General features: G+C 37.1%; 1 protein-coding gene across 1 annotated transcript in view; it reads right to left on the bottom strand.

The window, feature by feature from the left end:
* Positions 1 to 23272, bottom strand: part of SMCHD1 (structural maintenance of chromosomes flexible hinge domain containing 1) — a gene marked incomplete at both ends in the record, with an annotated part of 93715 nt that overhangs the window by 26853 nt on the left and 43590 nt on the right. The window contains 11 exons of the mRNA XM_082015372.1: positions 4504 to 4629; positions 5880 to 6047; positions 6732 to 6850; positions 7994 to 8082; positions 10027 to 10175; positions 10910 to 11137; positions 11985 to 12119; positions 13054 to 13193; positions 14893 to 14965; positions 18199 to 18295; positions 18549 to 18693. Of these exons, the coding sequence (XP_081871498.1) occupies positions 4504 to 4629; positions 5880 to 6047; positions 6732 to 6850; positions 7994 to 8082; positions 10027 to 10175; positions 10910 to 11137; positions 11985 to 12119; positions 13054 to 13193; positions 14893 to 14965; positions 18199 to 18295; positions 18549 to 18693 (1469 nt within the window). The remainder of the gene's footprint in view (positions 1 to 4503; positions 4630 to 5879; positions 6048 to 6731; positions 6851 to 7993; positions 8083 to 10026; positions 10176 to 10909; positions 11138 to 11984; positions 12120 to 13053; positions 13194 to 14892; positions 14966 to 18198; positions 18296 to 18548; positions 18694 to 23272) is intronic.

Here is a 23272-nt window from a genome sequence, read left to right as displayed (position 1 = left end):
TGGGAGAAGAGACCAACACCCTCGTCGCCACAACCCCCTTTCAGGTAGTTGTAGAGAGTGATAAGGTCTCCCCTCAGCCGCCTCTTCTCCAGACTAAACAACCCCAGTTCCCTCAGCCGCTCCTCATAAGACCTGTGCTCCAGACCCCTCACCAGCTTCGCTGCCCTTCTCTGGACACGCTCCAGCACCTCAACATCCTTCTTGTAGTGAGGGGCCCAAAACTGAACACAGGATTCAAGGTGCGGCCTCACCAGTGCCGAGTACAGGGGCACGATCACTTCCCTACTCCTGCTGGCCACACTATTGCTGATACAGGCCAGGATGCTGTTGGCCTTCTTGGCCACCTGGGCACACTGCCGGCTCATGTTCAGCCGGCTGTCAACCAGCACCCCCAGGTCCCTTTCCGCCGGGCTGCTCTCTAGCCACTCCTCCCCAAGCCTGTAGCGTTGCATGGGGTTGTTGTGGCCAAAGTGCAGGATCTGGCACTTGGCCTTATTAAACCTCATACAGTTGGCCTCTGCCCATTGATCCAGCCTGTCCAGATCCCTCTGCAGAGCCCTCCTACCCTCCAGCAGATCAACACTCCCACCCAACTTGGTGTCGTCTGCAAACTTACTGAGGGAGCACTTGATCCCCTCATCCAGATCATCAATAAAGATATTGAACAAGACTGGACCCAGAACCGAGCCCTGGGGAACACCGCTTGTGACCGGCCGCCAGCCAGATTTAACGCCGTTCACCACAACTCTCTGGGCTCGGCCATCCAGCCAGTTCCTCACCCAGTGAAGAGTAAACCTGTCTAAGCCATGAGCCGCCAGTTTCTCCAGGAGAATGCTGTGGGAGACGCTGTCAAAGGCTTTACTAAAGTCCAGGTAGACAACGTCCACAGTCTTTCCCTCATCCACTAGGCGGGTCACCTGGTCATAGAAGGAGATCAGGTTGGTCAAGCAGGACCTGCCTTTCATGAACCCATGCTGGCTGGGCCTGATCCCTTGGTTGTCCTGCACATGCCCTGTGAGCACTCTCAAGACCAACCGCTCCATAATCTTCCCCGGTACAGAGGTCAGGCTGACAGGCCTGTAGTTCCCAGGATCCTCCTTCCAGCCTTTCTTGTAGACGGGTGTCACATTGGCAAGCCTCCAGTCTTCTGGGACCTCCCCTGTTAACCAGGACTGCTGATAAATGATGGAGAGTGGCTTGGCAAGCTCCTCCGCCAGCTCTCTCAGTACTCTCGGGTGGATAATTAATATAATTTTGTTAATGTTATTTCTTTAATTGCTACTCATGCTATTATGTCATCCATAGCACACATTAATCTGAGTATATTTTCAGATTCCAAAACCTTGTACAAACTGTTCCCTTTTACAGTGTTCCTCCGGTCTGCACAGAGATTCCTGGGTAGCAAAAATTAAAGAATGATACCTGGAGTAAAAACAACCACAACATCTGTGTGTCTCTCTTCCCCTTCCCTTATTCTAGTCCCACTGCCAAAAATATAAGACTGCTAGACAATCTGGAGAAAAGTATTATGACAAGTGATGAAGTACAGTACCTTACTTATCAAAACTTAATGGCAAACATGAACTAATGTCTATACCATAAGAAATGGCACTTAATCAAATGCTAATAATAATAGATAACTTCTTGTCAGTGTTGGTTTAGAATAATGACACAAATGCCTTGTATGTCTCCTATATACTCAGCACGTTAATTAGGTTTGATTCTACGTCCTTTGAAACCAATGGAAATTCTACTGTTGACTTAAAGGAATTCCTGCTCAGCTTGACTGTTAGAAAATAACTCCCCTTTAACTCACTGGTGTTCTTCAAGGTGTTTTTTCCTATGTGCACCCTGTCTTTGCTGCACTTAATTCCTTGGCACTGAAAGTGAAATCCTACCATTAAGTCATACTTGCCTTTGTACCTTAAATGGCAGAGAAGCTATCACTTCGCTTTCCTTATGAACTACAACTTTTTGAAACTATGGACTCTAGTGTAGCAGAGAAAGAATGTCTATCCTCTCACAGAAACAGGTGTGAATCTTAATGAATAACAATACACCCTTGAAGTAAGCAGAAGCTATTTCTTCTGCGAATTTGTGTGCACACTGCCTTAGCCTTACTTAAGAAATATCTTGTCAAGGTATCAAAAGAATGCCACATAGTAGCTTTAAAGTTTGGAGGACAGCGAAGGAAGCCACTGATACATTCTGAGTTCTTCTGTAATGAATTCATCTCTAATGAGGGAAATCAACTTTTCCTTTTACAATAAAATGCAACAATGTGGTGCAAATGTTTGTCATTATCTGAACAGTGTTTGGCATTAAATTGCTTTCCCTTGGCTACTGCAGCACAAATTTCAGAAGTGTCTAGTGTCCACTTTGCTATTGCAGCACAAATTTTGGAAGACTGTCTAGTGTTCACTGACAAAATGTTTTTGGAATACTTGAAGTGGGCAATCTTCTTCCAAAATTATTTTCTTTCCCAAATCTCATGTCAGTAAGTTAAAAGAATGAAACTACTTTAGGAAAAAAAAAAGTGGAACTTGATTCATAATGGATCAGCTATGGGAGCGTGAATTTATTGCAATGGCAACAATGCGTACTTAATGGTTCAAATGGAAGGCAGAATTATAAAGATATACTAGGAAATATTGAGAAAATTGCCAAACATTTCATAAACTTTTTTGAAGAGTACGTTCAACTCAACAAAATAAATCCGTATTTGAAATTACTGCACATCACAGAATGGAAAATTTTAATTTTTACAGAAACCAGTGCTTTGTGCATTTCCACCACTGAGTTGCACGTAAGAGTTCAGAGTGTTCCTGTTCAGCCATACCCACTTAGTTTTGGACCTGTAAGATAGAGAATGTAGTACAGGAAATGCATGCTGCAACCACACAATATCAGGCTAAGGAGACTTAGAGGATGGGATGTGAAATATAGACAAAGCACTTATCTCAGCATTTCAGTTCCTAGAAACTTCCCATTTCCTTTGGGAGACTGTGCATACAAACTATTTGAAATGCCAAGGAAAGACAGCTCTCCAAAGAGGTTCTCCAAGATACTCACGAATACTGACCCAATGCCTGTTCAGCAAATATGCAGTTAGTTGCTCTGCTAATGTATCAAAGTAACTCTTGGAAATTATACCAGCGTTAAGCTCTGGGAGAGGGCACTGTAATAAGCACATTACAACAACGATCCATCTTGTCTTTCAGAACACTTTCTCCTGGACACAACCCACTCAGATAAAGAGCATGCAGACCTTCTAAGACATACTGCTGGTCCTTGCTGGAGGAAGGCATAATATGTGAAAAGACCAAGCATGCCACCACAACAACTCTTTGATCAGGCACACAACCACACAGTGTTACTGTCAGGTTGTATGTTCTGTCAAGAACAACATAACTAGAAGTCCTGATGACCTGCAGTTGCCGTCATAAAGGCAGTGGTTGGGGCAAACAAAAAAAAAAAATCCCAAGGCAGGCTTCTACAGCAAGAGATTCAAAGGAGCCAGAAGAAAAATGTTCAAGATGTAAAGAAATTTCCTTTAAGAAAACATCCAATAAAAATAAGTAATAGTAGCATAGGTAAACTGGGGGAAAGGTGAGGCTGTGGCACAGTTCTTGAGGGGTGAACAAAAGAAAGTTCTTGGCTGCTGTGTGTTCTGAGAGAACACAAATGCATGACAAGCAGTAACAAAGAGGGAACAAGACCAGCCCTCCATGAAAAAGTCCAGAGGTGGATGAATATATCTTGTATTGATGATGTACACATTCAATGTAACAGTCTCTGCACCGACAGTTAGGAACATCTGACAGCTTGACTTTTTCCAGTAACAAGAACCAAAATTTTCATGAATGGAGTATTCTGTCAAAGTCCTTTCTTTCTACAGGTCAACGTGCAGACCACCTGACACTCATACCTCACTCACAGAACAGACAGTAACAACTTAAATTTGGGTTAGATTTTAGTCTTCATTGTTTTAACTTGGTTTACATCGCAAATGCTTTTCACAGGGATAATCAAACAGGGAGCAAACCTGCTGACTAGCTTTACATAGAGACCATAAATCATACATTCAGGAATCACAATCAAAGAACCACCAAATAAAAATTATTTGGTTGCCACTTTGGATCATATCATCATCATTACTATTATTCAGTAAATTATCTCAGATAGAGTGGGGGATGGGCTGATGTGCATGCAGAATTTGGAAAAATGTTCACTAGTAGATCCAGAACAGATACTAATTACACTTGCATGCTGTACTATAGGAATTTTATTTGTAAATGTCATAATGAAAGGGAACCGAGCAATCTGTCCTGGGAACTGTTTACATGATTCATTGACACTACTATTATATGAGACTAACTGTTCTTTTGTGCACTTAGAGTATTTTATTCAGTTTTCAAAAAAATGTCTTGAAAATGAACCAGATAACACAAATTTTTGTTGTTATGTCTGCATTAAAGTTCACGTAATAAGGCCTATGCTTACCTTTAAGTTGTTACCCTTTGTAAGGCTGATTTTGACATTAGGTTCAGGAGATGGATTTCCCCATTGATCACACAGCTGAACAATAAGGGGCTTCTGCAATTCTCTACCATTAATCACCGCAACAGGCTGGAAGAGATACAAATTCATTATACTACTCTGTTCTAGGTACATCAGACATTCATAGGAGGTCAGGAATCCCCAGAGCAATACTGTCTGCCTTTTCCATACTAATGGTCTATCTGTTGTGGGAGTCGGACAGAATCGTAAAACTTCAGGAAGGTATTTCTAGAGTTTTCCCATTTACATTTTCTTGTCATTATAAAACACACTACTTGAATTGAATTGCATGTGTTACTTGTGTTGATGTGACTAAAAGGAATGACATGCTTAAGAGGCTTATGAAAGTTTCCTTGTTGTTGAAACAGCAAATGGCCTAAAACTTTTATCTTCTGATATACCTTGACAACTTTCTAGAGAGTAAAAATAGTTAAAATACTCCCTGAACCTTTTGTTTCACTTTTTTCTTCAACAACTTCCTTCTCCATTTTCCCAACATGCTAACCTTTATTCCGGTTCTCTCCTCAAGAGATCAAATTTTCTTCTACCTGTTTCCACTCTCCAATTTTGCTTTCTGATGCAACTTCAGCACTATCATTTGAATACCCAAAGTAAAGACTGAAAAATAAAACCAGCCAAAACCAGCCCAGCAAATAAATGGATGGTACCAAAAACCTCCATCCTTTTAATTTAAGTACTGTACTCCCTTCCCCTTTCTGACTGTAAACACTTTTAGACTGAAGTAAATTTGGGACTGCCTTCCTACATCCTAAACATCAAAAAAACCCCAGTAACAGATAAAGGCGAGATGAGCTGCCAACTATTACTACCATTAAGGACACTATCTTTGGCAAACAGCAGTGGAAGTTGGGTGTTAGGATCCATCCCTCCATAAAATTGCTGCACCAAAGAAAAGAAAAATACATCATTTGTAGAAGGGACAGAATAGACAATTTAAGAGATATTAAGGAATACAGTGCTTATACACATGAGTTAGATTACTCCAAAACAAGCTTACTTTTAAAAAACTAGTTAGCTATTGTATGAAAAATGCTTCACACCTACAGTCCCGTTTAAAACATGTCTATATAATTAGATTGCAAAATACTTAATTTTGCTTCTGTTATGTTGTCCTGTATAGAGTAAAAAACTGTCATATTCTGACAATTTTTAGAAGTATCAATATTTAGAAAATCAGGGTTTCAGCTTTGCATCTTGTGCTCCAAAAAGTTCTGGAAATAAAGATCTGCTGACCAGTGACCCGTTGTTTTTTTTTTTTGGGGGGGGAGGGGGGGGGGGGGGGGGGAAGTTCAACTTACCTTTTCTAACTCAGGCCAATCCACAAACTGCAGTTTAGCAGGGGATCCTGCAGTTAAATTTACTCTGAGAAAGTCAGAAAATTCACGCCAAGCAAAGCACAATTCTTTGCTTCCAAGTAAACAAGGTTTAAACCGAATACCTTTTACTCTCATTGTTAGAGTACTTTCCTATTGAGAAATAAAAAAAAGATCTTAAAAAGAATAAAGGGAAGTATAATCTGTTCTTTTTTTTTCAATATGGTACTTTAATATTTATGCCTGCTAGACACTATTTGCCATTTTTACTGTGAGAGAGTGGATTAAAAATTAAAAATTAAATTCAAATGGACTTCTTGCGTAAGAAGCGATCAATTTCAAACTCAAGCATTTCCCAGGAACCTGTTTTTCAATGTATAAGAGTTATGTACAACTTAGTTATATCCAACATACTTTCAAAGGTATAGAAACATTTTAAATAAAACTATGGCAGACAATATCATTAGCCCATTCTACAAGGTTCTTCAAAACATCATAAAATCAACTGTACCACCATAAAGAAACACAGAAAACTAAAAAAAAGTTAGAAAAAAAGATATAGACCACAGGATTTAGAAACAAAGCAAACCTGACAAGCATGAAGTGAACCTGCCCCTGTGTTGTACAGCTGCAGCAGTGATGTTTTTAACAGATACTACTGCATTCCTTAGAACAGGATAATATGATTTTAATGCTTTAAGTCTTTATCTTCTCACAGCTTACCAACTAGCGTTTGACTACCTTTCCACAGTTTTGGTTCAATTCTGTGTGACAGAATTAAGACAATTACCACACACAGGCCACAGAGAAATAAACTATATAACAACTTATAAATACCTGCCAAGTTATTTTCAAATTTGATTTATCAAGTCCAGGCCCAGAAACTCCTAGGGAATTTACACACACAGATGTCACTGTCTGGACCTGATTTCCATATTGATCTGTAATCATTACATCTGTTAAAAAAGATGATTAAAATTATTAAGATGATTACTTCAGCAGCTGCTTTAATGAAACGTTATACAACATACAGAATATAAATGTATACAACATACACACAATGTAAAGAAAATTTACATGAGTATCACTGAATCACAGAACGGCTGAGGCTGGAAGAGACCTCTGTAGGTCACCTGGTCCAACACCCCCGCTCAAGCAGGGATGCCCAGAACCATGTCCAGACAGCTTTTGAGTATCTCCAAGGATGGAGACTCTACAACCTCCCTGGGCAACCTGTGCTAGTGCTCAGTCACCCTCACAGTAGAAAAGTGTTTTCTGATCTTCAGAGGGAACCTCCTGTGTTTCAGATTGTGCCCACTGCCTCTGGTCCTGTCACTGGGCACCACTGAAAAGAGTCTGGCTCCATCCTCTTTGCACCCTCCCTTCAGGTATTTATGTACATTGATAAGATCCTCCCATCTTGTGGGTATCAAAAGGGTATTAAAAAAGAAGTATCTATACAGTCATATCACATATTTGTGCTTCCCACTTTTTTGAATAAAAAGATTATTTGTTGCTATAAAGTTAAAAGGAAAAAAAAAAAATTGAGATTGAAAGCTGTTTTCAACCTGTTAGTTTGTCCTACATGCTTTTCTTAGCTTACACACGAGCTTTTAATGTCCCAAAATACTGTAAGAATTTTTAATTTCTTACTATGCCATGTAGCAACTACATACAGAAACCAAAGAAGAATGAGAAGACTGATCTCTGACATGACTTCCTCTTAGGTTAAAGTTAACCATAAAATGTTTCACTTTGAAGTCCATGCCTTTTAAACAGTCTGAATGCTGTTATGGCCTGTAAGATTTCAGAATACATGAACCAAACTAAAATTTACAAACAATTTGAACTCCCTGTGATGAATGTCCCAATGTACAAACTACGAGGCAAATGTTATTGGACAGTAACTCCAGAATTGTAAAATGGCAATTAGAGAAGGTCGATCATTCTTCCATAAATGAGAATGTAAACCTGTTTTTTATGTTAAAATAGTAGAAGACAGTTCATTCTTGATGACACCTGTATACATAACAGGCTAATGAACTGCAAAGAAAAAGAAATGTATCTTACAAGAAATCGAGGAATATGCAAATACTCACCAATTTCACTTTGTAGTTCTTCACCCAACTGCAGTGTATTTGGTCCTTTTAATTTACATTTGATGTGTCTGGGTTCATCAGGAAGTGGTCTAAGTCAGCATATGAAAACCAACTTAAAATCATTCTCATGAAGGTTATCGCTTATAATACCAGGCATGATAAAGCATACAGCATTTATCACTCATTTGCTACTGGATTTCTTTTTTTTTTTAAATCCTTGCACATATGTAGAGGATCAAGCCTCATGCGCACACAACTTACACAGTAGCTTTCATCTCAGTCTTATCAGGGGAAACACATCAGACACGGCTTACATAACGTTACAAATAACAGCAATGTTACTGGATTTTACCTTCACTGTAATAACTTGCCTACCAGTATTTTACCATACATCAGATTATTAGCCAGACAAAGCAGAATTCAAGTCCAGAGTATTTTAAATCTTGAAAAAAACCCAAAACATCCCCAACACCTCTACGCCAAAGTAACACACAATTGTCTACCTATAAAAATACATCTATTACTGTAAAACCAATTATAATATCAACATTAATCCTGATACAAAGAAATCACAGTCTCCCTTGCTATGAAAATACTTGCTGACTTCTTAAGGACCTGATTACAACTAGCACAGCTTAAAGTTTTTTAGTGATACAGTTTTTTCTTAAAAGCAAAACAAAACCAGCGCACATTACAAAAACATGGAGAAGATGAACAACCACAAAAAAAGAAAAAATCAGATTTCCATTTCCTCTTTTGTTATGATAAAGCAGAAGTCATAAGCCTAAACTACGCCTAATTAGTCTCTTCAAAAGACTTTCTGGGCTGCTTTTAAAGAATCTCAGCCTTTCCTTCTGTTTATTTGATGAAGGTTAACATATATTATGTGCTGGCTGCCCAAATATTTAAGAGTTATCTGACAGCTATAAGTTATTTAAGAGTTATCCAACACAGTATTTTTTACTCCTTTTGTGTGTTCTAAGCTAAAAATTACATTGAGATCTTTAAAAATCCCATTAGAATGGCTCCCAGTTAACTTTTATGACAGCTACAATAGAATAATCCCTAAATAGAAGTTCCCTGATCTGAGACCGCTTTTCAATGACAAGCAAAAATGTATTTAAAATATGCAGTAAATCAATCCACTGTTCTACTTCAAGAATACAGCTATCAATTCAGTCTGCTTTTCTGCTCTTCATAAAAGAAAACAGAAAATACTACTTAACTGAAAATTTTTCTGTCTCTGACAGTGCTACATCATCGAAAGCTTTTTACAAGCAATATGCTCCCAATATTTTAAAGAATCTTAATGCTTGGTCATGTAATCTTTTTTCTACTGCAGATCTGTGAAATATCTAATTGCTGCAAATTTACCCCTAGCATCCTAGCATGCTGTGAACTAGTTACTGAATTTTAACCTATTAAGAATACATGAAATACACTAAAGTCATTTAGAACCAGATTCATCTTAACAAACTTTATAAAGATACAATAAGTAGAGCTAACTGCCTAGACTCATTAAAAGTGATAAACAGGCAATTTTAAAGTTCAATTTACAGCCTTTCATTTTTGACTGAGATACCAGATGCAGGCATCCAGCATTTGGCTAGAACAATACTATGTTTAGCTTCAAAGTAATAAATTCTGTAAGGGTAACAATTAACTTCATAGTGCTATTTCTCTTTGGTAACCAGTGACCTGACTCTTCAGTAAGACTAGTTATCCTATAAGCTGATGTTTACTGAAAGTTTTCAAAGATAGCTATAATCTCCTTCAGTATGTATACCTAGAGAAGTGATTATAATGGCTGGATACAAACAGATCATGATGGTGTCTTTCACACAGGTAATGTTCTCATCTGTAAACAATTTGCATAAAACCCTTCACCCAACCAAACCTACATTCCCTCATTAATTTGCCAACTGCTTTCATTGTTTCAGTTTCTGTAGAAAGATTATTTTTACGCCGAAGTAGAGATCTAGAGTCCTTTGCCAAAAACGTAACTCATAAAGAAGTATTCCAAACGAACAAACCTGACTGTGAACGCACTCTCCAAAGACACATGGTCATCAAGGTAAGTAATTAGACAGTAACGTACATCTTTTACTGATGTTGGTACTTTTACATCAGGTAATAATCCTTGAATCAACTGTTCTCTGTTAATTTTAGGTGTCCAGTTAACCTAAAATTAAAATTTCTTAGATTAATAAAAAGCTAAATTATTAATGACTAGCTACATAGTATATCTGTGGTATTAAATATTCTAAATATGCTTGAAGTAATATACAGGCAATACAAGTTCTCAATGGAAAGGCTGTGCATTTTCCAACAGTAAACAGTATATCTTCCCAAATACAGAAAATTACTCTTAAAAAACCCAACAAACCCCAAACAAAACAAAACATACATGAAGTTTCTTTCACTTTCTTGAGTTAGGAAAGACCTGATTCTGAAAACCCTCACCAAAAAAAGTGTCACATATTTTGTGGAAATCTACCTTTCTATTCTGCTCCACATGTGCACACAGACAGAGGGATAAGACAGGTAAGAAAGCCTTCATGAAGGAACACACCTATTCAGGGTTCCTAAATCTTGGAAAAACCCCAGATCTGAAAAACTGTAACTATGTTGGAATTATTGTACCGTGCTTAGAAGAAGCACTGGCAATTACTAACCCATTTTTCATAATACTACCCTGAAGCATTATTTAACATTTTATTATGTGACTTAATCTCATTAAGGACACAAATTTAATCAAATGATTTTTAAAAATTTATTAAGCAGAGTGTGAAGTTCCCATGTTTAACAATACAGTCTTGAGGAATATTATTTTGTAGTCTGATGTCTATGGATTTTAGAGAATCAGCATTTTCTCTCTCCCCCATATTATGCTGCTTTTTACTCAAAAGTACTTGCCTTGATTTTTTCTGCCACAGCTGGAGTTATGTGTATCTCCCTTTCTCCTTCATCATACATTTGAAATATAAGGTTATGCATGACATCGCCAGCAACCCAATTAATTTCATCCTGATGTTTAATTTGAATAGCTTTTTGTCCATCCATACTCAAGATCTGTAGTCTTGCAACATGACTGCTAGGAAGAAGTTTAATAATCTTTTCCACTGGTGGCACATCTTTACAACTCTATACATAGGAAAAAAATATACAATTAAAATATTAAATATACATATATGTATAAATATCACTCCATAATAGCCTATGGCACTACTCTGGATTAATAGGTGTGACCAGGAGTCCAAACATGAAATCAGCCTGACTTGTCAAAAGTGCATCAAAAGGATATGCCAGAATACTTACAACTTTTAATAGATACTAGAATTGATGCTAGCTATTTAGAAAACGTTTTCTGTTCCAAAAAGTACTATGTTATACAACTTACAAAATACTTAACAGTAATCACAAGTAACCTTTCATACAGGTCATCTTGCCATATGAGTATTTGTTTACACATTTTTCAGGGTAAAACAGGTCTTATTTTCTCCAGCAGTGTGGCTCTGCTGAATACCAGAAAACTGGGATGTTCAACAGCATAAAAAAAATTCAAACTTCAAGAGCTTTGAGACTGCAATACTACAAAAAGCTATTGATTTTTAACCTTTGCAAAAACAGATCCTTCTTCACTAAAGTTTTGGGGAACATGTTGCCATACCTTCTCTGACTCTAAATGCTTATGCAGTGAAGGCTATTTGTCAGAAGGATCAAGGCAGCAAAAAGGGAAAGAACAATCCCAGAAATAATACATATTTCTGAAACACTTCAGGGATTTCAGAAATAAAGAGCAAGAGGTGAAGAAAAAATGGAAAAAATTCTTTCTTTTATGATTTCCCAGAGATTTCTCCAATTATCAGCCTTATGGTAACTAAAACAGTAACTTTTTGGGGTTAAGTAAATTCATAAAAGACTACAGTACACTAGCAAGACAATACAATAAACTCTTTTCACTCTTTTGTTCATTCCAATCAATACTTACAAGTATTTCAATCCTTGCTTTCAGCATCTGGTCTTTCTTTATATTCTGTACATGTATAACTGGACCAGTTAAAATGTTTGTTCCTGCATTACTGCAGTCTACAGAATACACAGGAAGGTTTGAAGCACCTAAAAACTATTTTAAAAGGAAAATTAAACTTCAGGTTTCTTTTACAGAACTATTAGGATTATTCCAGAAATTATTATTTGTACGAGTCCAAATATATATAGGATTACTTACAGATATATTTGATAGATTTCTGTTTTCCAGAAGTTTCGTATTAACACATAAACACTAGTCTGTTTTGCCATTATGGCAATAAATTCAATTAAGTAGTTAAATAAACCTCCTTTTCATTTATTTTCTAAAAATCACACATTAAATAGAATTTAAATATCAAGTTCAACACATCATCATGCTACTGCAGACCCAGTCTACAGGAAGAGAATGTATGCATATAAAGTGTAAATGGAATGCAGACTATTTTGCATTGGGAAAAACACTTTTATTTGTTTACCTGTTCTTGCTGGAAGACTCATTTCACTAGAATTGGAAAAGGCACTTTCTTGAGTTAAAAAACTTTTGCCCTTTTGGACCTAGATTTTTTTACTTCTAAAAGCCACAGTAACACCTGCATTCCTTTCTGAACTTAGGTAAGTGCTTATGTTAATAGCCTTATCTAATGTTATTTTTAGGCACTAGAGCTGCATTTTCATCTTTAAACAAATCAAAAGCAAGCTGTATGAAGCTTTTTTTCCCCCCTCCTGAACAAATTTTAGTGTTATCTGTGGCAAGTGTGACCTAAAATACCTTAAAATTGTAGCTCCATATCCTCACATAATTTTTCTCTTACATTTCTAAGGCCAGGTTCCTCTGATTTTAAAAACTTACTGCATGACCCGTAACAGATGAGGCAAGAGTCTCACAGTTATGGCTACCAAGCTACAGAAACTTCAAAAGCATTATTAAAGATAACAAATTCTATCTAGATGCCAAAATAGGGTCTCTTCCCAGCCCTTTAAAAACCAAGTATCAAAATCCTTATGATATATAATAAAATGCAGTTTACCTTACAATGAACTATCAACTTTGGCTGTGCTGTTATATTTCCCGATTCATCTAGTACTTCAACCTGAAAGGGGAAAGCTGTACCATTTTCAATCTTTAGAATTTCAGAATCTGGTTTTACTTTCAATTGACGTGGAGGGCCTGTAAAAATGCACAATTGCACAACAGTGGTTATATTTTGGATAGCAAAACCTGAAATTCAGCATCTCACAAGTTATCTCAAAAAGTTTTTAAAGCCAAGCTACCAAGATGTTTGTGGTAACAAACATTTAACCCAATTCAAGTTTATGAGTTTATGCTGAGAAGTTCTACACACTTCCTGTCCTTCAATACATACCACCTGCCAATCTTCTGAATAAATTCAGTAAGGAACAGTTAGACAAACATGATGAAATTCAGCACATACAAGGTGTGAACGCATGATATAGTGCTATTTACATACTATATGGATTCACATTCACCAAAAAGAAACTCAGAGCTTTCTCCTGACATATTAAAAACAAAGATATTAATGTTGAGATATCTGATCAATCATGATGTGCAGCAATTTAATTACCAAAGCCACCACAGCTACAACTTGCATGCAAAGAAAAGCAAAAGAAAATTTTGTTGGCATTACTTGGATAGTAATGTGAAGCTATTCAAGTCTTATCCCCTGGGATATATAATTATTTTATCAGTTTTAAAAAAGAGAAGTAATAGATTATTATTAAAAGACAAGTTCTGAAGGAACAAAGGCAGCCATTTTTCAGAAACATCCTTTATATATCATTCATTAAAACTTCCATTTCAAACTTACTGGTTGAAGAACAGGAAAGACTGAAATAGCTTTTATTCACTCCTTCAAAAAACAGCTTTAAAAGCCAAGGATTTTCTTGGCTTTCTTTCTTCCAATGAGAAGAAAGAGGTAGTGAAGCATCTCTACATTGTCAAAAGCAAAAGATTCTAATGAAGGATAAAGTTGCCTTCAGTCCAAGGTAAATAACTAAGCAATACACAATACGATCTGTCTCAAGTCAGATTGTTCCACCCCATCTTCTACATAAAGCCTTAACTCCTCAAAAGATAAATAATAATGGAATAAACTGCATTTTTGATCTAATAAAGCTTGAAGTACACAATTTATCTGCAAAATTATATGGGAAAGCCTGAAGTTTGGTAATCTGTGAGGCCAAAAATCAGCCTTCAAACTATACCTTATCTCCCAAATCCAGAAAACCCCAAGTAACAAGGGATAACAGGTATCACATAAGGAAATCCTCAGTATCAAGACAGCCACACAACATAAAATTCTGGTAAGGGCAGTGGACTTAAAATTCCTCTCTTGCATTGATAAAGTCAGCATGTAACACTAAAAATTTCAGACACAAACCCAACTGCCAAAGCATGCCCACTTTGCGAGGGTAAGAAACTAAATGAGCACTTACTAATTCACAAGATGTTTTCTACAGGGAGAAGAGGCCAACAAAAATTAATACAGGCTAAAGGGTTTAATGCTGAAGAAAATGGAGAAGAAAAAAAAAAATTCATTCATTTAATGTGCTAGGTTAGAAAAATATTTAAAATAATTAAAGAAGGAAGTGAAAAATCAGTCTCAAGTAAGCAGACAAACTCCAGCTGCTAGAATAATGGACAAGATTGTGCTGTGAGTTTGATGTTATTCCTGCCAAGAATTACATGCCCTTAGCTTTATTTAGTTTCAGTCATCACTTGAATGAGTTACAATAATCCTTTTTTATGTCTCACTAAATATTCTACCTTCTTGGGAAAAGAAATATTTCATTAATAGTGTCAGAATAAAGTTTAACAGAAATTCACTAAATATTTTAAGGATACTTACCAGGCTGCAATCTTATTTTAAAGATTTGTGTGTCTTCTTTCAAACCAGGAAGAGTAACCTTCAGATTGAAGTTCTAATGAAAAGAATATTTTGAGTATTAACTTTAAACATGCCAGATCATAAATTATCTCACATAGACATGTCAATTCATATATATATGTAAATTTCAGAAGTCTATCCAAATTTTCTTGCAATGGTACATAAATCAAGATATTTTTTTCCCCCCTTATACTAAAGTCTTTTTCATGGTATTATTCCCAGAGACGTTCAATCCAGGATTTGCATATTAAACTACATGATTCTGCAACCATTAAAAGCAGCTATCATAATTTGTGGTTTCCTGCTTAGAGGCTTGTTTTAGTGGGGGGAAAAAAACCAAGCAGTTCAAAAAAAGTAGTTTTAAAGAAAGGGTCCGTAAATTCTGTGTTCATTATTCCTTAGCTAATCGCTTGAAGCAAGGCACGACAATTACTATCCATCTCATCTTTGAATAAGGCCATAAATAAAACAACTGCTGTAGAATTGCATCACTGAAACTGATTTCCACATTAAAATCAGAGAATGAAGCAGTCAAATCAATAATCTTAATCCAACTTAAAAAAACTAGCTGCACTGCAGATACATGAATTTCGTATTTTATATAGTTGATATTTTAGAATATGTACTTGCAATTCATGAATTGCCATTTTTACAAGTCCAGAAATGCTGCCTCTGGAAAGGTTTAGTTTCATAATCCTGGCTTATGCCCTTCCCATGCCTGACAGGGTATATGCAACGTTAACACCTTGTAGACTGGATGAAAGCAATCAGGCAGTTATTTTGGTTTGCTGGATGAGAGAAGTAGAAAGTGCAATGAGGCCTGGGCAGGTGCATCACGACTGCAGTCACATCAGACACGAGCTCCCCAGTTGATGGCTGGCCACACAGGTGCATGAAAACTCTCCAGCTCTGACCAACCAGCCAACCATACTGGTCTGCCAGCAAGCTAGGCAGTACATTTCAGCTGGAGCCTCATTAAACCAAATGGTGAATCACAAGAAAAGGGGAAGGCAAAATATACTAAAGTTACATGTTGGGGACTAGGGAAGAAAAAAAAAGGGGGGGAGGGAACAAGGGGAAAATAAGGTAGGAAACAAAACCATAGGAAACTGGTATAGCTGATAGCTATGTTTAATAGCTTTAGTAAGTAATTTAGTAAGTTGAATTCTTGAGTATGTCATTCAATGAAGCTTTGTATTCACGCACTAGACACCCCTCCTATACTCCCCTTTTAGTTTCAACCCCTTTTCTGCAATACTCCTTTTCACTGTCGTCTTAATACTGCACTATTTTCTGCCTCTAACTAATCAGTTTAAAACTTTAACTTCCTTCCTTTTAATCTTTCAACATCTGTGTCCTCTAGGGAAGTTCTTTCCCTTATCCTTCATGACCCATGTATCTACTTTCCTTTTGCTTTCAAGTCTGCTTCTATGTATACTGCACTACTTTAAAGGAAAAGGATAATAAAGAAATATTCTTTTCCTTTTTTTTAAAATCCCTTCTTCATCCTTCTCCTGACTGTAGTTGAAATCCTGTAAGGGAGCAGTCTTCTCAATATTGTTTATGCATTGTCTTAAAATTTTCTCTTTGATTCCACTCACAAGCAAAACACACTTCTTTCTGTCTTGACTGGTTTAGGTGGAGTTAAATCAATGACTACAGAAGTGAATTAAGTCTGCTTTCTCTTTCTCCTCTATCACAGCTTCCTTCATTGGTAACTGTGATATTCTGTATTTCCTATGTCAATCAAGTTTCTCTTCTCAATTTGGCATGATTATTCCTTTGACATTTTTTCTTTACTCCTTTCTCTGAAAAACATTAATTTTTTCAATGCTCTCTATTTCTTTCTTTTTGTTCTCATTCATTTTCTCCTTCTAAATTCTTTCCATAATCTGATTACCAGCTGTTTCTGAGATATTTTAGCTGTTCTGCTACCATTTCAAAATCAACTTTTAAGGTGCTGAAAATTTCTCCTATGTTCTTCTCTCCTTCTCACTTTAAATTAAGCACCGAAAATTCAACTGCATTTGTGTTTTAAAACTATCTGTTGTTTTTACTCTGTGGTCCCACCACCCTGCTTTTTGCCATTATTTTTCATTACCATCTTGAACAGTCCTTTTTTCATATCAGTTAGAACCGCTACTTTCAGTGCCAGTTTCGGTATTGTCTCTGACATTTTACGCAAAAAGCAACATGAGAAAATAACACCCTTTCTTTTCCATTATGATGGTATGGTGTTACTTCTGTACTGCAAGTTCCTTAAATGACTCTTGGTCTTGCCCTTCACCAAATTTACATCTTGCTACAGCCTGGCACTTTTGCTCCTACACACTTTGTCTCCCATAATCCACCCCTATCTTCTGTCATTATTCTTGCCCTTCGCCTTAAATTCTGAGCTTTACCTACAAAACTTATTAAATTCCACACACTCCAGTTTTCAATAGGCATGTATATGCTCCCTCTTCTCTTTATACACCTTTCCAACAGCAACATTATTTGTTTGTTTTTAAGCAACAATATCAACAGTATAATGAGGTACCTTCAGCTCTCAGCCTTGGCTTTATTATGCTAGACTGCAAAACTAAATGAACGTGTTAGGACCTGGTTAGAATATGTGAAAATATGCCAATAAAAGTATTTTTAAAAAATCTTCAGATCTATATTTATCAGAAGCATCAAGATCTGTGTTATGAAAGAAATCTTTTTAGCACGTAACCTATGTTTTTGTTTTTGCAGTAGATTAGCAGCTTGACTAGGTGCTGAGAATCCGTCAGTAACAGGTTGGATTTGGATGCTACAGAAATGAAAACAGCATTTTGGAAACATCTAGAGAAGCTCAAGTTGTTACCACTCATATTAACTATTACTACTCATCATCTCAACTTCAAGAATGAAAGATTTCAGAGTTCCCTATGCTATTTCAGTGTAAAAGTCACTAGGATGATTTGGCTTAAACCAATTTCAGCACCAGTTTAAACTAAGACAGCTGACTTAGCATGCTGGGTACACTCTACCACACACTGATGTGTTGCTCAGCCCCTCCAGCCCCAGTCCCATCAGCTAACAGAGTGTAGCTGTGGGAAAGACAAATTGTTCCAGGTAGAGCTGTAAGAGACCATCTGAAAATATCCCAAGAAATACCTGTAGTTATTAGCATAGACCAAACTTAGATAACACTATGTGACAATCCAACTTACACAAAAATTATTTGCTCTGTGGTTTGTTTGTTTGAAATATGTTATTTCAAGTTTAAATTCATTAGCCTACCTTGCCCTGGCAACTATTTATACAGCCTTTAGCAGTGACACCCTTAATGATGCACTTTGTTCCTGCAGTTATTTCTTCATACTGCAATGTCAATCCACTAGAAAAATACATAGAAACCAAAACGGAATCAATTTAAAAATAAACACAGTGTTTTGAGGTACAAGATACTTTCACATATTCTTAAGGAAATAAAAGCGAAAATGCCAGTCAATTTATGTGAAAAGTAACCAGTATACCACTCAGATAAAACCCAAAGAATTACTATATTAATGTCACATGAAGAAAGGAAAAAACCAAACAACCCACAAACAAACCCCCAAAAACCCAAACTAATCGGACGGTTGAATTACCTAGCTTCAAGAATTGGTTTAATGTCAGTTGTCAACTGTGTTGCATGACCAAATTCGTCCTGTAATTCCAAAGGAATATTAAAAGGTACTCCAACTCGAAAAGGAAGCTCCAAAAGACCCACCGAAAATTTCTCTGGTTTGCCCTCTAAGAGGAAAGAAGAATACATTTTTAGAAGGAATTATGCATGTTCACTGGCTTTCTCTTAATTAAGGCTGCAATTAAGTCAAGTTGCTTTCAGCTTCAAAGTAAATAGGCTGTTTAGAACACTGTTGTAATCAAAATCATGGTTTATTGATTGATCCTCTTTTTAAACTTACACTAACATAAAAACAACAGTTAAAACATAATAGCAGTAAACTATGGTATAAGAAATGCGACAGGACAGCCAAAACTTCTGAAGTACTTAGAACATCAATACACCACCTGGAAGTGGACAAGTTCCTCGTGGGTAGCTTTTCTTAAACATTTAATTGCTTTAATTCTGTTAAAATAATTCATGCAACAATTTTTTTTTCTACCACTATCCCAAATTGGGGAGATAAAGATGAGTAATGATGAGTATTTGAAAAAGAAATCTGAGTGCATCCTTCCTGTGAAATCTGGCCCCACTAGACTGCCTCCAATTAGGCACTAAAAAATGAGCTCAAACAGAGGAGTACAAAGGGGAGCTTGTAAATCAGAGTAATGTTTTGTGGAATCAAACTGCCTTGGCCAAGTTGCCTTTGAAAAAAGAAGCAATACAGTGCTGAGCTAGATGGTAGATAAATATCCTACCAAATTATTTTGGACTCAAATTAACAGCTACTTTCATTACCTACAGATGTCATTATCAGGGAGCTTCTTTTCCACAAGAGATGTGAAAATCATGGAGAGAGGGAAAAATGTTACTTTGTATTGGCTAAAATTATTTTAACAGTTACAACAACAAGACCTCAACATTTCAGTGTTTACAATTTTATTTACAAGTGAATGATAAAACTAAAATGCTTTACAAAGTAACAGTAAAAGAAATTCTGCACTGCCAAAGTGAGTAACTACTAAAAGAACGTGTCTGAATTAGAAACACAAAACTTACAGATTAACTTAGAAAGTTCAGTTTTAACTGGCATTTGTGATGATTTTTTAGCTTAGCAAGAAGAACTGCAAACACTGAGAAACAACCTGTTGTTAGAGAAATAAAATAAGTTGTTTCTCAGACCAAAAAGCTGTTAATTTCAATACAGATTTTAATTATTTTCTGGATTTTTAGAATCTATATATAGATTATAGGTCATAGAAATGTTAATATTTTGCAATAAGTGTGAGGATTTATGGCTGCCTCTGAGACAATACAAAACATTGCAAAAATAAAGACTCGCAATATTCACTTTTCAAGACTGAAAATATTAAAAATGTCCAATTATCTTCTGACTATATAAAAAAGCAACAACAGATAGCAAAAGTTGCTTTTGGTGCCTCTTGTGTTAAAAGTATCAAACTATTTGTTCATTAGATTTTTAGAGTTTATATTCCTTTCTGAGGAGGTTTGTTCATTTCAATTGTTATAGCCTCCCATGCTGGGGAAAGCCACAATACTATTGAAAAAGAATTTTTAAAATACAGAATACAACTTCGCAACTTTTAAGATTCTCTTTTTGCTTTGATAAACAGATATAAAGAAGGAGCAGAGAAGGCTCATTTATGTTACTAAGTCAGAGAAAGAGTTTTTTGGGGTGTTTTTTTTGGTTTTGTTTTCTTTTCTTGGAACTTCACAGAAGTATCTTGAGACTTCAGTGCCAGGTTTTCAGACATATGTTTAAATAATTACTCTTTTCAAGTAATGCCAAACGTTTTTTCTGTATTATCATACAAGAATACCTCCTTCTATTCTGCCAATAATATTTTTGCAGAAGCTTTTAGAAGAATATGCTACAAAGAACTCTTTTCTGCCTAAAGGGCTTGCATTCAAAGCCTCTAGAGTTTTGTGGAAAAAATAGGAGGCTATCAAAAGCATCTGTTTTTTCTTGACCTTCTGGAAACAGATGCTAGTCCTGCCTCCCAAATGTGTGACAAAAATAGCCATTTTAATATTAAATGCAAAGAAAGTATTTTTTTGTCTTGTCCCCTCTCTGTCCCCCTTGCAGAGAAAGCTTATAGAATGGTTGAGGTTAGAAGGGTTTTCTTGGAGGTCATCTTGTTCAACCCCCCTTGGCTCAAGCAGGGCCACCTAGAACCAGGTGCCCAGAACTTGCTAAAACAGCTTTTTAATATCCCCGAGAATGGAGACTCTGCAACCTCTTGGGCAACCTATGCTGGTTCTCAGTCACCCTCCGAGTGAAAAAGCATTTCCTGATATATGGAGGGAACCTCCTGCGGTGCAGTGTGTGCCCATTGCCTCTGGTCCTGTCCCTGGGCACCACTGAAAAGAGCCTGGCTCCATCTTCTTTACACCCTCCCTTCAGGTATTTATAGAAATTAGTAAGACCCCCATGAATTTATCTTCACCGGGCTGAGCAGTCCCAGGTCTCCCAGCCTTTGTTCACATGAGAGATTCTCCAGTCCCTTCATCATCTTCATGGCCCTTTGCTGGACTTTCTCCAGTATGTCCATGTCTCTGTGTTGTAGTGCAGTGTGCTCAGAACTGGACACAGTACTCCAGTTGAGGCCTCACCACTGCTGAGCAGTGTGGAAGGATCACCACCCTCAGCTTGCTGGCAACACTCCTCCTAATGCAGCCCAAGATGCTGTTGCCCCTCTTTGTAGCAAGGGTGGGTGTCAGCCTGTACTGGTGCATGGGGTTGTTCTTCCCCAGTCGCAGGACTTTGCACTTCCCCTTTCTTGGGCCCCCTTTCCATCCAGGGCCTTATCCCATAGAACTCCACCAGGCAGATCTTTGAGGAGGCCAAAGTCTTCTCTTCTGAAGTCCAAGGTTGTGAGCTTCCTTTTTGCTCCCCTTCATGATCCTGAACTCTACTATCTCACGGTCACAGCAGCTAAGATTGTCTTCAACCTTCACATCCCCCATGAGCCCCTCCTTGTTTGTGTGTATGAGGTTCAGCAAAGCACCTCTCCTTGTTGGTTCCTTGAGTCAGGAAGTTGTCACTGATGCACTCCAGGAACCTCCTGGATTGCTTATGCCCTGCTGTGTTGTTCCTCCAGCAGATAACGGGGTGGTTCAACTCCCACACGAAGACCAAGGTCTGCAAACATGATGCTGTCTGTAGAAGGCCTCATCCACTTCTTCTTGGTCAAGTGGCCTATAGCAGACACCCACTACAGGGTCATCCATACTGGTTTGCTCTTTAGTCCTCATTCGTAAGATCTCAGTTGGCTCATTACCCATCCCCAGGCAGAGCTCCATGCATTCCAGCTGTTCTCTTACATAAAGGGCAACTTCACTTCCTTGTCTTCCTGGTCTGTCTTTCCTAAACAGTCTGTCTCCATTGCAATATTCCAGTTATGTGAGCCATCCCACTGCTTCTCTGATTCTAGCGACACCATAGCCCTGCTGTTTCTAACTTATCATATTTATTCCCTATGCTGCATGCACTAGCGTACATGCAGTTCACAGAGGAACCAAAGTAGGCCAATTTCCCAGAAAGGGTTTTGGGGATTTTTCCATAATGGTGCCTTGTAGGCATTTCCTTGCATACATGCAAATGCTGGAGGTGAACCCACTTGATTTTGTGATTTTTCTTTCACATCATTCCAGGCCCACCACTTCACTCCACTTTGCTTGTCAACCATGTCCATCACTCCCTCATAGGGCTGCTGATAACTCTCTTCCTCCCCTGCATTACATTCCTAGTTTTATTTCGGCTTGGTTTTTGCCACTTCAGAAAAAGGCAAAGTCATAGCATGGCAAAAGGGATGAATAAAACTTTTCTTTCTGAACTGGAGACTGAGAGCCAGAGACCACAAGAAGATTTATTTTTTTAATGTATGTAGGCCACAAATTTTTTGATTTCTATATACAAGCACACTTACATAAAAGGATGAGTCTTGGTGATAAGACAGAGCAGGGGATGTATAATCCATAGTTAGCATGTATTTTTGCAAATTAATTTACCAAGTAAATATTCTTTAAGATGAATTATGATGTAGAGAATCAAAAGTACAGATAATTTGTTAAGATCCTATGACATCTCATTTACAGACTTTATAATTTAAAAGCAAATTGTGTTTCATATTTCTGGACAGAAAGAGCAACTTCAAACTAGTCTACAGCTTTACCATTTTGCATAAATATAAGCCTGTTGAAATAAAACTTCAGATAAAGTTTTATAAACAAAAACTAACCAGCCACTGACAGAAACATGCACACAAATAAATGAAGAAATAAAATTAACACCTTAGAGGATGAGAGAAACAGGACTAGCAAGGCTGTACCAGAAACATGATGTAACCGTACACTGTATACCTTATTGTCTTCAACAATGTCATTAAAATTGGAATCCATGAATTTTCTTCGGAAGATATAATCAGTCACATACTATTTTAGGCCACATACATACATACCAGAGTGTATGCCAAGAGAGTGTAACATCAGACATATTTAATAGTATTATTTCTATTCAGGTAATCCAGGAAGTATTTTATGATGCTTAATCCAAAGATACACACCCATTATAACTCAATGAGAATTTAGATTTGCATAGGATTCTTCTTTTAATTAAAAAAAAAAAAAAAGAGAGACTTCAATCTCAACTTGCATATTTTAAATACATAACCTGTTTTTGAATTA

The sequence above is a fragment of the Phaethon aethereus genome, assembly GCF_964289735.1.
Source record: "Phaethon aethereus genome assembly, chromosome: 2".
Taxonomy (NCBI): domain Eukaryota; kingdom Metazoa; phylum Chordata; class Aves; order Phaethontiformes; family Phaethontidae; genus Phaethon; species Phaethon aethereus.
Note: the sequence above shows the minus strand (reverse complement) of the source record. Positions and strands in the feature narration are given on the sequence as shown.